The 16,825-nt window shown below is 38.9% G+C and overlaps 2 protein-coding genes across 3 annotated transcripts; both read left to right on the forward strand.

The window, feature by feature from the left end:
• The first annotated feature begins 1,695 nt into the window (after positions 1-1,695).
• On the forward strand, positions 1,696-6,515 carry LOC117950901 (fizzy-related protein homolog). Of its 2 annotated transcripts, none has more exons than XM_034882310.1 (14): positions 1,696-1,870; positions 2,485-2,602; positions 2,753-2,881; positions 3,079-3,142; positions 3,247-3,377; positions 3,605-3,687; positions 3,782-3,965; positions 4,085-4,150; positions 4,248-4,350; positions 4,559-4,743; positions 4,833-5,066; positions 5,510-5,614; positions 5,717-5,809; positions 5,904-6,515. In XM_034882310.1, exons 2-14 carry the CDS (start codon positions 2,534-2,536, stop codon positions 5,943-5,945), a joined length of 1,488 nt encoding a protein of 495 aa, XP_034738201.1. In that variant the 5' UTR covers positions 1,696-1,870; positions 2,485-2,533; the 3' UTR covers positions 5,946-6,515. The 2 variants fall into 2 exon arrangements, with proteins under 2 accessions (XP_034738201.1, XP_034738202.1); XM_034882311.1 differs by having other exon boundaries at positions 1,699-1,866.
• Positions 6,516-7,007: 492 nt separating this feature from the next.
• On the forward strand, positions 7,008-16,550 carry haus5 (HAUS augmin-like complex, subunit 5). The gene is made up of 20 exons (XM_034882592.1): positions 7,008-7,192; positions 7,351-7,449; positions 7,570-7,632; positions 7,861-7,893; positions 8,254-8,278; positions 8,458-8,590; positions 8,711-8,870; positions 8,976-9,072; positions 10,552-10,643; positions 10,756-10,810; positions 10,911-11,038; positions 11,135-11,213; positions 11,333-11,487; positions 11,889-12,051; positions 12,212-12,292; positions 12,453-12,598; positions 12,665-12,761; positions 14,881-15,019; positions 15,129-15,261; positions 16,290-16,550. Exons 2-20 carry the CDS (start codon positions 7,352-7,354, stop codon positions 16,390-16,392), a joined length of 1,980 nt encoding a protein of 659 aa, XP_034738483.1. The 5' UTR covers positions 7,008-7,192; position 7,351; the 3' UTR covers positions 16,393-16,550.
• The last annotated feature ends 275 nt before the right edge of the window (positions 16,551-16,825 follow it).

Here is a 16,825-nt window from a genome sequence, read left to right on the forward strand (position 1 = left end):
ATTTAGTTGAAGTAGAAAGTAGCATAAAATGGAATTATGTGGAATGCAACTAAAATAGGTTACAAGTATTTCAGAAGAGTACTTACAATACTTGAGTAAATGTAGTTAGATATATTCCATCATGGCATATTAACTATTACTTTTGTTACTTCACTTGTATTTCCCTGCATGGCATCAATACAGTTAATCTCATTCTATCTTGTTTATTTATTTATTTTTACATGAAACTTGGATATTGATGTGCTGAATTCACACAGAGATTAACCTGTTTCAAAGCCCATGTTTTTGATTGCAGCAAATGACAATGTGTGTTTCTCAGACTTTGGGCAAGGATGGGGTTTAGAAAGAAAGACAAGCAATTGTTCAAAAAAATTTATATAGGAAAAAAGCAGGCATGGGCTGGGTTAGGACTTGGGACAATTTAGGGCTTTGCAAATAATCAATATTTCAAACTCAATTACGGTTTTTGCTCCTAATTATCACAAAGACAGAGTTATCAATTACGTTTTGCAGGTAAACTTTTATTTTGTCTTGTGATCTGAATTTAAATTTTTGTTTCAATCGGGTTAAGCATGAAGGGAAATTTCTTTTCAAGGTGTTTTTACTGTTGATTTCTTTTAACTAACGTTTTAGGTTCAATATTTGCAACATCTTTCCAAAAGTCAATGAGTAATCGTGTTAAATAATCTTGATTTCAATAACAACCCAAATAATTGTGATTATATTTTTCCACAATCGAGAAGCCCTAGGACAAGTGTAGAGATGGGTCTGGAGTGTTTGAAAGTAGAACCAGCACGCCCTCTATGTTTGGTACTTTGACATGAATAGAAACTCAACGGCGTAAACACATAACACAGGCTACTATAGCCTACTTGATCAACCTGTGCAGTTGTCCAGTTTGATCTGCATCAGAGGTTCCCAAAGTTTTACACTGACTTCCTTACAGTTAGACCGCTACACTCATTTAATATATTTAGCTCTGTATCTGAAGATTTTTTACTCATAAGTTGGCTGTTGTGAGTGGAAAAGTACCGTTTAAGATATTGTAATTTCTTGGATGTGAAACACTTGATAGCAGGCTAGTTAGTTGCTTCCACTTCTGCCTCGTTTGGTCCGTTTAAAACGAACCCTGGAGCGTTTGGTTGGATATTCCAGTTCGGTCCGTGTGGGCTCATCCGATCTCTGGTTCGTTTGAAAACGGGGATCTCGGTTCACTTCCAAGTGAACTAGAGTTCGTTTTACTTCAGGTGAGAACGCGATCAGACCCAAATACAGGAAGTGAACCAAAAACAGCATGTTGACCTATAGCCTGCAATTTCAACCTTGAACACCATTTATGGACTTATTTAAGGGATGATAAATGTCACACTTTTCTGTCTTTATTTGTTGTTATCATCCTCATCATCATCTAGGCTATCTCTCTCCTTCACTCCATGTCTGTCTGCTATGTATTGTTCGCCTTCTTTTACAATATTCGAAACGCTAAAGCAGAACCAAGTGCTGCTCCATTGTTTCTGTAAAGTAAACCGAATCAAATGAAAAATGCAACAATATTGCAACTTCTCCACCGTGTCCACCGAACAATAGATGCGAAAGCTCCCTTACGCCTACAGACAGTTAAAGAAACATACCACACTCCTCCCATTGACTAGAAATTTAGCATTTCCGTGTTTTGATTTGAAAGTTCTACGTCACGGAGTTGAGCAAACTCCCACAATGCAATGCCATTTTCACCTGAGCTAAAGTGAAATACATTACACATCTGAAAGTGAATATCTTTAAACCCATATATCCATCTGATATCTCCGTGAATTGTTGTTCCTGTTTCGCGTTTGTGTGCTGATATTCAGGGACTGGCTCGCTGTTGTATGTATGCCGTCTTGTGGAGATATGATTAGATTAGCAACTAGCTACATTAGCTAACGCTAGTTATTAACGTTGCCTAGCTTTACATTTTCAGTGCAAACACAAAGAAACATATTCCATGACATTTAGCTACGAAAAAGGCTCTCAAAATTGTCATCGGTTGCTTTGAACTTGTTGAAAGTTTGTCGTGTCGTACCGTTAACAAAGTTAGTTTGTTCTTTCTCCAAATCAAGCATCAACTAAGTCTTAAGATTAACGTTAAATCAACGATGTGTGGTTATTAATTTGATACACAAAAAGCCTCTGTTTCATTTTTATTTTTTTCACTAAGCAAGAAAGGCCTATCTTAAAAAAGTGCTGTGAGATGTGTGTACAAGGTTATAGGTTTCTGTCACCATGCAAGACAGAATTAGCTATAATTCCAACCTTGTTACCTTTCTGGTTTTACAGGTTTAAATCAGTATTTTCAGGATACTAGCTAGCCTGCATAACCTTTTGGCTTACTGTGTAGCCTTGCATTTTCAGAAGCCGTCCAGAAGACAAACACTAATTCAAACACAAAAACATAAATTGCGTTTCAATTTAAATGTTGAAATCATGTTTTTGTGTGTCGGCCAGATCTCCAACCTCCCAGCCTGTGGCTGTGGGATCCGAGCTTCAGGTTAAGATGGATCCAGAATATGAACATCGCCTCCTCCGCCAAATTAACTCTCAAAATGACAACTTGAGTCCTGTTGTGAGTCGTTTAATTGTTGTAAACTTGCGAACAACACTGAACTTGTGGTATTATCAAGTTATAGTATAAATTAAATGATCAGAAAAGTGATTTAATGTCAATAAATTCATTAACACATACACTTTTAAAATAATATATTGTTTTTTTCAGAAACTGACACAGAGTGTGTGTGGTGGGACACCCACCAGCTCCCCGTTATCTTCTCCCAGTAAACTTGGAGACAGATTCATTCCAACCAGAGCGGGGGCAAACTGGAGTATAAACTTTCACAGGATCAATGTATGAACAGTTTGTGGGTACATTTGTTGAACAGTGTGTCTGCGCTTTTTAAAATTTATTTTTGTGTGATATGTGTGTGATACAAGACAAAGGTCTAAAGGTAACCGTGTGTTTGGATAAAATTGATGCCTGTATGAATGTTCTGTCTGAAAAAAGTTTGTAATACCAATTAATGAGAGTATCTTTGTGATATTTAGGAAAATGAGAAGTCACCAAATCAAAACAGAAAAACTAAGGATGCCTCCTCTGATAACATCAAAGGTAAATACATTTAAAGCTTATTTTGCTAATTCTACTACTTGCTTATGTCCACCCAGGATTGTCATTTTGTGCTTTTGTTGAGAATATTTTTTGTGTGCATGCAGCAGACGGACTGGCCTACTCTGCTCTGCTGAAGAATGAGCTGTTGGGAGCAGGAATAGAAAAGATCCAGGACCCTCAGACAGAGGACAGGCGTTTACAGCCATCAACCCCCGAAAAGAGATGTCTCTTCACTGTATGGACATTTAACCTCACACTTCTTGTGTACTGAATTCTATAGCACATTGATCATACAATGTTGGAAAAGAATGCACGTACAACATGCTTTCGAGTGGGGGTTAAAAACCTTATCAAAAAGTAGAATACCACTATTCAGTCAGTGTACAGTTTTTCTTCAATGTTTTATGTTATTTTATTGAAGCTGGTAGAGAATATGATGGTTTCGGCTTGTGTACTTTGCAGTATTCACTTAATATCAAGAGGTCATCACTAGACGATGGCACCAACATCTCCCCTTACTCTCTATCACCTGTCAGCAACAAAAGGTAGAAGCTCTTTTTTTTTAAATTTTGTTTTTAGATCTGTTACTGTTGATCCCACTGCAAACAAAGAAACTGTACATTTTGGCATTTGTTGCAGTCAAAAATTGCTGCGTTCACCACGAAAGCCAACTCGCAAGATCTCAAAGATCCCTTTTAAAGTTCTGGATGCTCCAGAGCTGCAGGATGACTTTTACCTCAACTTAGTGGACTGGTCGTCTCTCAACGTGCTCAGTGTCGGGCTCGGTACATGTGTTTACCTGTGGAGTGCCTGTACCAGCCAGGTACTGTAGAGTGTTTAGGCAACTGATTTTGAAACATGAATTTGAGTTTGTGTTTTTTGGCAGCATTTACTACAATGCAAAGCCTCAGTGAATCAATGGTTGAATTGTTCTTTCCTCAGGTAACAAGGTTGTGTGATTTATCGATGGAGGGAGACTCGGTCACATCAGTTGGGTGGTCTGAAAGGGTAAGTACACAAAGCCTACTTCTTACAGGAAACTGTCTAGGTGTACTTTTAGTACAGTCAGTATTTCTGAATAAAAAGGAATCTTCCTTGTTTTTAGGGTAACCTCGTGGCAGTGGGGACTCACAAAGGGTATGTTCAGATCTGGGACGCTGGTGCTGGGAAGAAACTATTTGCCCTGGAAGGACACACAGCTAGAGTTGGTGAGAACCTTTTTTGCTGTGTTTAATCTTTGAACATGGGTTATAAAGTGCCTTAACTGGAATACTGAAGTCACAATAAACACAAATAAACTGAAGACAAAAAAAAGCTTTATTAATGCTTGACATATGTATCCATCTTGTTCCTGACATTTTAGTCAAATGTTGAGAGTATGAGCCAGCACAAATCAATTTTTTACTCTGTCTGCAGGAGCGTTGGCATGGAATGCAGACCAGTTGTCTTCGGGAAGCCGTGATCGTATGATTCTCCAAAGAGATGTGCGAACCCCTCCACTCCAGTCAGAGAGACGGCTGCAGGGACACAGACAGGAAGTGTGTGGCTTAAAGTGGAGCACTGACCATCAGCTGCTTGCTTCTGGTGGCAACGACAACAAGGTTTAGTTGTTATTTTTATTAAACTTTCCTTCATCTTTTTGCATTTACTCATTGTGTCAATTGATGTGGTTGTTATTTTGTCATCTTAGCTGCTGGTTTGGAACCACTCCTCCCTGAGCCCAGTGCAAACGTATATGGATCATTTGGCTGCAGTGAAAGCCATTGCCTGGTCCCCCCACCAGCACGGCCTGCTGGCCTCTGGGGGCGGCACTGCCGACCGCTGCATTCGATTTTGGAACACCCTGACCTCCCAGCCGCTGCAGTGCATGGACACCGGCTCTCAGGTCTGCAACCTGGCCTGGTCCAAACATGCTAATGAACTGGTAAGTAACTCTAGATACATACTATTCACAATGATTTTGCTTACTTTATTCTATAAAGAAACAATTATCATAAAGCTCACACTTGAGAATAAGGTGCCACATGGTCTATTTTTATGCGTGAAGACACTGCCTGTAAAAGGTTGGGATTTTTACTTAAGATGTATCAGTTTTCAGAGATTTCTCACTTTGACATTAGTCCAAGCTTTTTTGTGAATTGTGATACATCGGCATACTTCAATAAACCATGTTTAAGACAATTGGTAGTTTCTCTTGTGCCAATGTTTCCTTAAATTTACATAATTTAGCTCATCAAGATGGTCTTGTTTATTTGCAGTAATAGCATATTTGAGTCTAACTGTAATTTATTTATTAATAGGTAGTTACACAAAGCCTCCTTGGATTGTACTATAAAATTGCTTGTTTTTTTGTTGTTGTTTTTTCAGGTGAGCACTCATGGCTACTCTCAGAACCAGATCTTGGTGTGGAAATATCCAGCTCTCACTCAGGTTACCAAACTCACAGGACACTCCTACAGAGTGCTCTACCTGGTCAGTGTGTGTGTTTCTCTCTGATGAGATTGTGATCTTGCCATTGGTCTTGTTAATGAAAAAGCGGGCCATAGTTTCTAGTGATTATTTATTTCTATTTAGGCCATGTCCCCGGATGGTGAGGCGATTGTGACGGGAGCTGGAGATGAAACTCTTCGCTTCTGGAACGTATTTAGTAAAACAAGATCAACTAAGGTGAGACAGCACTTTTTAGGAACAACATTCTGTAATAACATGTCCCCTCATATCTGCAAAATAATTGACCAAGTTTCTGTATCTTTTGTTTCAGGAATCTGTATCCGTTTTAAATCTCTTCACTAGGATACGATAACTTTAAGCAAATATAAACTGTTAAATTCTAGTTTGAGTGGATCTTGGCATGACCACTGGATAGCTCATCAACATGGTGCTAAGGACACAGTACAATCGCAGCAAGCACTTTTTTTCATGCTAACTATTGTTTGCAAAATTATTTTTGACTTTTGTGCTCTCATTATGAATGTTTTTTATGTTATTTTTTAGTGGGTTGATTTCAGTTTCTTATGTGTTCACAACAAGAAAGCATAGGCCTTATTTAAAATGTTGCGTTCTAATAATCTGGGAGCATTTTTAGTTTTTGTTTAACTCAGGTCTTATTTATTTAACACTGCAGCTTCAATGGAGAAAAATGCCATTACATATTATAACTAAAACATTAAAAAAATAAACATTATCACCTACAAAGGCCTTTACAGTATATGCACCATGTTTACTGTCATCCTTAGAGTACTAAGGTTAAAAGTGGTTGGCTAAAATAATGCTGTTTTTCTCCTGTAAACAGAAAGTCTAATGCTGTGCATCAAGACACATACTACATAGTTGATTCTTTGTTGTAAAGGAAGAAATAAAAGCTCATGGAACTAAAGAACTGGTGGATATTTTCTATTTGCCAATAGTAATATTTGCCATTTGTTTCCGTTCCTTTTTTTTGACTTAATAAAATTAGTATTTAAAGTGTGTGTTTGTGTGTGTGTGTATATATATATATATATATATATATATATATATATATAAGCATGGGTGTATAAAGTTTATGCAGCTCATCAAGCCAAATTAAAATAAAGTGTCGGATTGTTAGCAAGATATTTATTTTAAGTGGTGATTTTGCAACATTTGCAGTGCTTGAATCTAGTTTATTTCACCATTAAATTCAATACCATACAGTTAAATAGACTGTATACTAATTTAACTATTTATTTATTTATAAATACCAATGGGACACATACCAGGGATATAACCCCAAATATTTGAGGAATAAATAAAACAAGAAATGAATTCATAAAGCTGAATCCTCCAATGCGTTATTTTTTTATCTGTAACTTTACATTATATTGTGTTTTTATTTTGTGGAAGTTTCCCAGAATGTGTATTCAGGACAACCGACTAGCTAGAGGCGGCGCTGTCTAAACGGATATGCTGACCGGAAATAGCGTTACTGTAAACAGGCGGGAAGTTGAAAGTTTGAGCATTTCATATAATTAGAAACATTTCCTTCGGTTAGCTGTATTAAAGTAAAGTTACATCCTCAACAAGAACAGAGTAAGTTTAACCACTACAATTAACAAAATGTGGTCAACGAGCTACTATCGCTACGTTAGCTGACAAGAATAGCAGCATGTTGGTGATGCTAGCTAGCTTACCAACTAGCTAGCTAACGTCACAAGCTGTTTAGCTGACTACTCTCTGTTGCCTGTCAGGATGGCGGACAGAAATCTTGTGCGGGAGATGAAACGTTGGGCGACAGAGGAGTTCAATCTGTCCCCGGACAGCCTGCCAAATGACAGCTATTTTAAAACGTGGGTATCAGCGTGTCTTTATTATCGCTCTTGATAACGTATGTTAACGTACAGGTCTTCACAGTTAATGCTTAATTTGTATTGTTCGAACAAACACAACGGTGATCATTTGTTTTATAGGCTCTGCATCGGGACAGGGAAGTCAATATGGAAATATATTATCCAACACGTTTTTCACCAGAGGTTAGTCTTAACCCCATCTTACTGTTCTTTAACCCTTTTGGATAATTTTGGCTTCTTGTATGTGATCCATGAGCGTACTCAGTCTCCATTTGTCTGGTTAAAAGAAAGTACCTCATAGCATCTGATAAATCTCTCAAATAACCTGCAGTCTCACACTCTGGACACTATGACTGGGAAGATGGGCAAATAATGGATCACAGCTTTCTGACTATTTCTCTGTTTTTCCAGGAACGTGAGGATCATGCGTGGCAATCTCCAGTGGTATCCTTTCAGGCTCTGATTGAGGATTTGAAAGCCACCAGTGTCTTTGTAGGGGCAAAGACAACTTCACGTCACGTTCACATTTTAGTCATTGTGTTGCTCTTGTAGATGGGAGTGAAAGGTCACTTAGACAGCAGAGTCTACATCTTGCGAGGAACCTTTATCTGCATCCTATTCCCTCTCTCTGTTTTCCAGTTAATTGTCTGTCTTTCTGGCTTGTAAATACCCCAAAAATACTAACTGTAGAATACTAAACATGCCCACCCCCTATACTTGTTATCACTCAGAGTATAATTCCTCAGACACAACCACTGAGTTCAGCATTTATCCAGTAAATTCCTTCACTTTATGATCTTCAAGGTACAAAGTTCTTCAAGACAAAGAGGTAGGCTAAAACTTGTTTTCCTTCCTTGTTGTGGTTTATTTCTATTTCAAGATGTACCTGCTCAATGTAGTACTTGATTTACCTTGAGTGATCACGTTTGTGATTCAGTGTGGAATTTTCAGTAAGAAAGCCACAGATAAACTAAGATTTTTGCTAAGAGGTTTTTTTTGCGTGTTCAGTTGAAGCAGGCTGAGGGCCAGAGTGAGGCTGCCAAGCAGAGAGAGCTTCAGAGGAAGATTGAGCAGCTCAGAGTTGAGATCACTCACCTGGACTCTCAAATCAGTGGAACAGAAGAACAGTTGGCTACACAAGGTTAGTCATCATATGCCGTAATGGCTGGGTATCTGATAAGACTGCATTACTACTTTGCAGAATAGCTCAGACGATATGTAATGATCTCCCACACCAACAATTTCTGCAATTTACCAATAGAGCAGTCCATCAGCCGTACCTGGGCCGAGGTGGAGGACAGCTGGCGCAGAGAGCTGCTCCTGCAGGCCTTTAGGCAGCGCTGCATCTTGGGCCGCAAGGTGCTCTCTGATGACACACAAACACTCCGTGAGCACTGCCAGGCATTGGAACAGATGGCCAGGTAAGGCAGAACGTTAAAAGTTAAAGTAAAATAAAAGTTAAGGTAAGATCAGTTACACACCTATACCATGCAGTACATAAGTAATAGCTGTATTGTGTTTTGTAGGAAAGCAGAGATTGAAGTGCTGTTTCATAATAAGCCTTCCTGCAGCAGTGATGGTGACAACCTCAACTCTAAAGTTGCAGCAGAGGCACAGGTCCTGGTAAGAGCTGCCTAAATAGGATCTTTATTTTAAAGTTTTATTATAATAATAATAATAGATTTTATTTGTAATGCACTTTGCATTTGTAGCAAATCTCTAAGTGGTACAGTTAAGATCGTAAAAGCATGGTAAGAAAATCAATATAAAATACAAATGGACAGTGCACCAACTTTCAGGATTAATTAAAACTCATAAGTTCTGCTAAAAATAAATGTTTTTATTTCTTACTCAACCCTACTCAAGTAGGGTGCGCTTTAGCTGTCTTGGTGTATTGCTGCTATCAATTACCTAAATGTTAGTCAGAAAAATAAAGACTGAATAGGCAAATTGACAAAATGCTACTGGTGTGTTCAAAATCCCATCCTATTTATTATATAGTGATCTAATTTAACATCCCTGATTTTATTTGAGTGTCTGAATTCCCACATGTACACTACTCTCTGCTAACAATGCCGTTATGCAACATGTTTTTTTTTTTTAAAGATAATTATTTGGGGCATCTTTAGGCCTTTTATTGACAGGACAGCTGAAGAAATGAAAGGAGAGAGAGAGGGGGAAATGACATGCAGCAAATGGCCACAGGTTGGAGTCGAAGAGTAAACCTCTATATAGGGGCGCCTTCTCCGCTAACTGGGCGCCCAGTTATGCAACTCTAAGCCTGGTATTGCCAGACTTATCTCCACAGCGCTGCGGAGCAAGTCTGGCTACACCACAGCTACATTCCGGGATAGGAGAGAAAACCGCTATGGGTTGTCTGCATTTCTTTAAAACAATGACAATCGTCTTGGTCGGCACTAAGTTGTGGAAGCAGTGATGGTGTCTCTGCAAAATTGTTCTTCGTACACAGCAATCTCTACCAAACGCTCCCAAAACGTCCCAGTTAGATAGTAAATGCCGTAAACATATTCTTTGTAAATCTTTACAATAAATCCCCAATAGAACCAAGCAGGCCTGCCTGGTTGCATGATCCAAATTTTCTTGAAAACATTCTTTAGGGTTTTGCTTGCTAGCTCAAAGTTTATTTCTCTAAACAAAGGAATTTTGTCAACGCCACACACACACACCGAGTGGAAGCGGATGGCTCACTTGCCGGATCTCAGGCAATTATTCTGGAAAATTATATTCAATTATCCAGACTAATGTGCTCAACCTGTCAAGACAAAATCTCAATTTCCAGCTTGCTATAGAGGAAACTGAGTGTATACAGTATCGCATAGGTTGCAGTTAATGAGGGGGATTGTTGCTTGTTGTTTCATTATGTATCTTGTTTTGCCATCTTGATGGTAGTACTATAATTCTACAGCTGGTGGAGATATACATTGATTTTATGTTGTTCGCCATCTGCATATTTTAGAGTAAGTTATACCAGTTGATCTTAAATCACAAATCTGACTAATGTAGACCAAGAGGCCTGTAATACATCAGCTGCAGACCGAGGGAAATAATCGTGTTTCTTTTATTCCCCCCCCCCCCCATTAGCGTGAATTGAGACAGCTGTGTGATGACAGGGTCCACTTCTATCAGTCTTTACAAGAGAGTGAACTGAAAACATCGCTGTCTGCAGCCAAACAGTAAGGATTACAGTGATACAGTATTTGAGAAATCCACTATTCTGAAACTCTTTCAGAATTGTTTTTAACTGTTTCTTTCTTGAGTTAATCAGTTATATCTGTTTCCTCTCAGTCTGACTTGTGAACAAAGGACTGCTGTGTTTCAGTACTGGCTGAGTGCTGTGGAGGTTAGTGCATATTGATTATATTTCACTTAATTTTTTTTTACTCTTATGTACTGTACATTATTACCTTGAAGTAACATGTTGTTGCTTGTCATGTTATCAGAACTTGTTGAAAGATTATCCGCCAAACCACATCCTCTTAGCATTGGAGTATTTAGCTTCAAGAGAGCAGAACGAACTAGAAAAGAAACTCGCCTCTCTGGACTTGACACATGATGTGACAGCACTACGGTAAACTTTAACTTTAATACAATGTTCTCTGTCCCTTTTTTAGACTATTATAAAACCAAACATTTTCTGAGTATTTATTTTGCATTTTAATTGCAGGTACCGCTATGAAAGCAATCACCTACTGGACATGTCAACAGAAGATAATGAGTTGCCATCCGTTAAGAGCCTCTTAGAGGTGCTATACACAAACACACACACTGTAATATTTAGGAAGTTCACAGTAGAAGACATGTCTATGCGTTTGGAATTTAAAAATATATATTTGTGTAATTGTGCATTTGTTGTCATTTCCAGGATGCTTGGGAAGAGGTGGAGCAGAGTTTGGTAGAACTGGCCCGGACCCGCTCCAGAGTCCAGCAACTCCAAAACCAGCTGCAGGCCCGCAAGAAGGAGGTGGAGCAGGAGGTGTCTGGCAGTGCAGATGAGCTCCATATCAACACCTTGGCACTGTAAGCGCACTCACCGTAGAGTTTGTTTATGAGGTTCCCACAAGTCATGAAAAGAGTGTATCATCCCAGAAATAATATTTTGGTGATTACATTTCAGACTAAAAACTTCAGGAAGGAGGAGTAGAATTATTTTGTAGTGGGAGCTCACCCAAGCACTTTTAATTAAAGATTGAATGATTTCTTTTTCTTTTTTTGTCTCATCCTTTGCATGTTTTCTGTCTTTATTTTGTTATTGTTATATTTTATTATATTGTTATTTTTGTGTTTTGCATTTGCAATTGATGTGTTGCTAACTCAAAGAGGAGCTAATTAAGTATTAGTCAAATTACAGATGTGTTCTGGGTAAATGAAAAACTTGTTTTAAACCATTTATGTAGTTTTTTTTTCTTTGTTGCTGTCAGGTCAGCCTTAGAAGTGGAACTTCAGTATGTGATGCAGGCAGCAACGAGGGATCATATCAGAGACAGGTGTATCCAACTGGACCAGCATGCCAGAAGCCGTCAGGAGGCACTTAGGAGCCTCCACAGCCAGTGGCAGAGCATCCTTGACTTCAGACAACTAGTGGTGACACTCAACTTACAATATGAGACCTCTCACAACCTTTGCCAGTGTTACTCTTGGATCAACCATTTTCTACATGCTTGATTTGCCTAACCTTTTTATAAATTTAAAACGCAGAGGACAGTTTTTCTCCAACATATAACATTTGGTTGTGTCTCTCCAGGTTCTCAGACAGGAACATATCAAAGGTCTGATTAAAGGGAACTCCATGGCAAAGATGGAGCTGATTCGTCTGCACACAGAGGTGTGGATGTTCTCTATCTATGACACTGATGTAGAGAGATTTGCTTCATTGTGGTGTAATACACGTTCTAATCTCATCAAGTAAAAAGAAATTTAAAAAAATATTTCCACAAAAAACTATTTTTTGAACATCTCTTGAGTATTTCTATGCCTCGTTTCAGTTACAGGGATTTGTCCAAGGCAAACTGGGTCCACAGTTTGAAGTTGTCACCACTGCAGCCAGCAGTCAAAGGAACTCCATATCCAAGGAGGCCAGCCAGTTGGGAACAGTTTCGCTTCTTGCTCTGGACCGTAGGACTGTTGATGGGTAAGAATAAGTTGACTGGGGTTTACCTCTTCATGTATCAGGCACTCAGTTTTTCTGTTGTTTCAGAATGCAAAGAATCCCAGCATCATGGTTGTCCATCCATCGCTTGCAGTCCCCGACCTTTAGCAGCTTGTGTCAGAACCTGGCCTTCCCACAGCACAGGGTGAGTATGGGCATATAAGAAAACAAATTATCTCCTTGTTTCTCTTCTTGTCCCGAGCAAAACTATATATACACCATAATCTATTGTTAAACCTATGGAACTATTCAAGACCAAATTAATTTTTCTTTTTCAGATGATAAAAAATATGATGAATATAATTAAATAGATTATCGTTAATATGCATTTTAAATATTCTAAAACACTAACTTTGCATATGAAGTTTGCCTGTAGACACTCACTGCATTCCTATAAAAGTTGTGCTGGCAGCTCCTAAAGTTCACACTGCTCCTTAATGGAAAGGACAGCTAGATAGGAAAGGGGAGAGTGGGGGAAGACATGCAGGAAATCGTCCAGGTCGGACTTGACCCCTGGACCTTCTGCGTCGAGGCATACACCTATACAATGGGGAGAACAAGTATTTGATAGACTTCTAAATTTTGCTGGTTTTCCTTCTTAAAAATCATGTAGAGGTGTGTAATCTTACACTTCCACTGTGAGAGACGGAATCTAAAAGGAAAATCACATGTATAATTGTTTTTGTTGTTGAAATAATTAATTTGCATTTATTGCATGACATAAGTATTTGATCACTTGCTAACCAGCAAGAATTTGGGCTCTCATAGACCTGTTAGTTTTTCTTTAAGAAGCCCTCCTATTCTCCACTCATTACCTGTATTACCTTCACCTGTTTGAACTTGTTACCTGTTTAAAAGACACCTGTCCACACACTCAATCAAACAAACTCCAACCCCTCCACAAGGGCCAAGACCAGAGAGCTGTGTAAGGACATCGGGGATCAAATTGTAGACCTGCACAAGGATGGGATGGGCTACAGGACAATAGGGAAGCAGCTTGGAGAGAAGGCAACAACTGTTGCAATTATTAGAAAATGGAAGAAGTTCAAGATGACGGTCAATCTTCCTCAGTATGGGGCTCCATGCAAGATTTTACCCCGTGGGGTGTCAATGATCATGAGGAAGGTGAGTGATCAGCCCAGAACTACACAGCAGGACCTGGTCAATGACCTGAAGAGAGCTGGGACCACAGTCTCCAAGAAAACTATTAATAACACACTACACTGTCATAGATTAAAATCATCCAGCAAGGTGCCCCTGCTCATGCCAATGTTGGTCCAGGCCTGTCTGAAGGTTGCCAGTGACCATCTGGATGATCCAGAGGAGGAATGGGTGAAGGGCATGTGGTCTGATGAGACAAAAATAGAGGTTTTTGGTCTAAACTCCACTTGTTGTGTTTGGAGGAAGAAGAAGGATGAGTACAACTCCAAGAACACCATCCCAACTGTGAAGCATTGAGTTGGAAACATTCTTTGGGGATGATTTTCTGCAAAGGGGACAGGGCGACTGCACTGTATTGAGGGGAGCCCAACAACCTCCTTCCCTATGTAAGAGCATTGAAGATGGGTCGTGGCTGGGTCTTCCAGCATGACAACGACCCGAAACACACAGCCAGGGCAACTAAGGAGTGTCTCTGTAAGGAGCATCTCAAGGCCCTGGAGTGGCCTAGCCAGTCTCCAGACCTGAACCCAATAGAAAATCTTTGGAGGGAGCTGAAAGTCCATATTGCCCAGCAACAGCCTTGAAACCTGAAGGATCTGGAGAAGGTCTGTATGGAAGAGTGGGCCAAAATCCCTGCTGCAGTATGTGTAAAACTGGTCAAGAACTACAAGAAACCTATGATCTCTGTAATTGCAAGCAAAGATCTCTGTACAAAATATTAAGATCTGTTTTTCTGATGTATCAAATACTTATGTCATGCAATTAAATGCACACAAACACAATGTGATTTTCTGGAAGTTTGTTTTTGATTCCGTTTTTCACAGTTGAAGTGTACCTGAAGATTAAAAAATTAGACCTATATGCTTTGTAAGTAGGAAAACCTGCAAAATCAGCAGTGTATCAAATACTTATTCTTCCCACTAAAAATGTGCACTTGCTCTACCAACTGAGTTAACCCGGCCACATGAATTAGCTTTTTAAGGATTTCTGATGGTCTTAAAATCACTGTTATTTTTTTTTGCTTTTATACAGATGTATTTAATTTCATGGTATGTGTTCTCCTTTGCTTTATTCTGACTTTCTCCTTTTGTCTTACACTTCAGGCTCCAGAGGAGCTATGTTCCCATGCGCGCTCCCAGCAGCTTGAGTTGCGTTTTCTCCAACAGTTACGGCAACTTCATTATGTTACCCTGCAGAAAATACAGAAGGAAACAGAGTTGCTACATGCATCTGATCAGAAAGGTAATCAGGGAAATCCATCAAAAGGACCTTTTATCGTGCTTAAGCTGTGCGAATGAATGAATGAATGCAAGTAACAACAAAACTACTGTGTCAACTCTGTGCCCCCTAGCTCTGCTGTCCAGAGTCGAGGAGGAGGATCAGAAGCTTCTGGAGACTCTGGTACCGAGAGTGAGAAGCCTCATCCAACGTAGCAACCAAGGCCTTTCTTATGGGGCACAAGTCAAAACTGCCATTTCTTACTGGTGAGGAACATTTCTGAAGTAGATAACTTGTTGTAAAACAATAAATGCACCACAATTTAGCATTTTCAAAGTTTCCTTTCCAAAGTGTCCATCAAGGAGGTTATTATTTTTTTTATTATCCGTTAACATTTTACCAACCAGCTTCATTGCTGAGATTTGGTGATGAGCCTGCTAGACACAGCTCTGGAGTGGAGTGCATAAGGGCAAGCAGCAGAAGCAACCATGCAGATTTAAAACAAGTCTGTTGTCTAACCACGCTACCTAAACTACACACAAAAGTGAATGTGACAAGATATCACTGAAACAGCCTGTTCTGAACATCAATTAGTTTCTCCTTCGTGGTTCAACTTTAATACTATAGGCTTCTTGCATTAATTGGGTACACCATTTTACAATGCAATGGATGATGTGTTTCGGATTTTGCTTTCCAAATAAGATCCCATATTTGCAGTTTAACAGAGTCATCTAACTGTCTGACTACTTGGCTTTTTTTTTTTTTTTTTTTTACCATTACAAAGTCCATTATCGAGGCTAAAAAACATGAGATTGACAAGTTAGGGCTGATCAATAATTCAGTTTTTGTTGTACTTTTGTTTCAATGGAATCATTTTGTTTACCTAAATGAACACAATTTTGTTGTTCAATGATTCTCAGCAAATTGTGATTCTAAACTACAAAACCGTTTTATTTGTCTGATCTAGTTAGTAACAGAAAAAGCAGTACATTGCATTAAAGATCAATTTATTTGTGTGATTTTTCTGTTTGTGGTAGTTAGATATTTCAACATCACCTAAGCTGATTCAAATTTGTTCAATTTAAGTTACGGCCAAAACTATGAAAAGACCCTATTTTCCGTCATCATTCATTAATAATAAATCTAGTTTAAACATTTGCTGCTTTTTATTGCATATAGATTTCTTTCTACATAAGAATGTGTTTGTGTTATTTTGGATTCATATCTTTTATTTAAGAGTAAAAGGTCTGGTTTGCTGGTTAACTTTTTCTGTTTTGTGTGTTGAAACATAAAGGTGGGATCTGCCAGCCCAACATGCCCTACCTGAGGTCAGTAAAGGAGGACTGACGTTTCAACAGTGGCTACAAAGATGGAAACTTGCTGCTAAAGCCTTTTAGGGGACACCACATAGTTTCAAAATACAAATAAAATCCCTTACTGCACCTTCAGTAGCAAAACAACTATGCTACAGTAGTTAAAAAATGTTTTTCATGCTCATCACTTCTTTTGAGGTTTTACTATGTGAAAGTCAGTCACTATTAAATACTTTTAAACCAGATTATTTGCTCCTGTGTTCATTGAAATGCATACCAAAAATACAATAAAGTTGTTGAACGAGCTTAATCGATGGTGCAGTTTGCTCATATGTCCAATGAATGCTGCTGATATCTATCATTAGCCAATTATTGATTTGGCTCACAGTCGGTGCTCAGTCTCTCGTTGATTCTTGTAGTTGTGGGTACAATGTAGAAGTATGTAGCTATCGTTTCACACGGAGCAACATTGTTCCTTTGTAGCAATGAAGGGGGAGTGGAGCAATCTGATTCCTGA

This window comes from Etheostoma cragini, chromosome 9, assembly GCF_013103735.1.
Source record: "Etheostoma cragini isolate CJK2018 chromosome 9, CSU_Ecrag_1.0, whole genome shotgun sequence".
In the NCBI taxonomy this organism is placed as follows: domain Eukaryota; kingdom Metazoa; phylum Chordata; class Actinopteri; order Perciformes; family Percidae; genus Etheostoma; species Etheostoma cragini.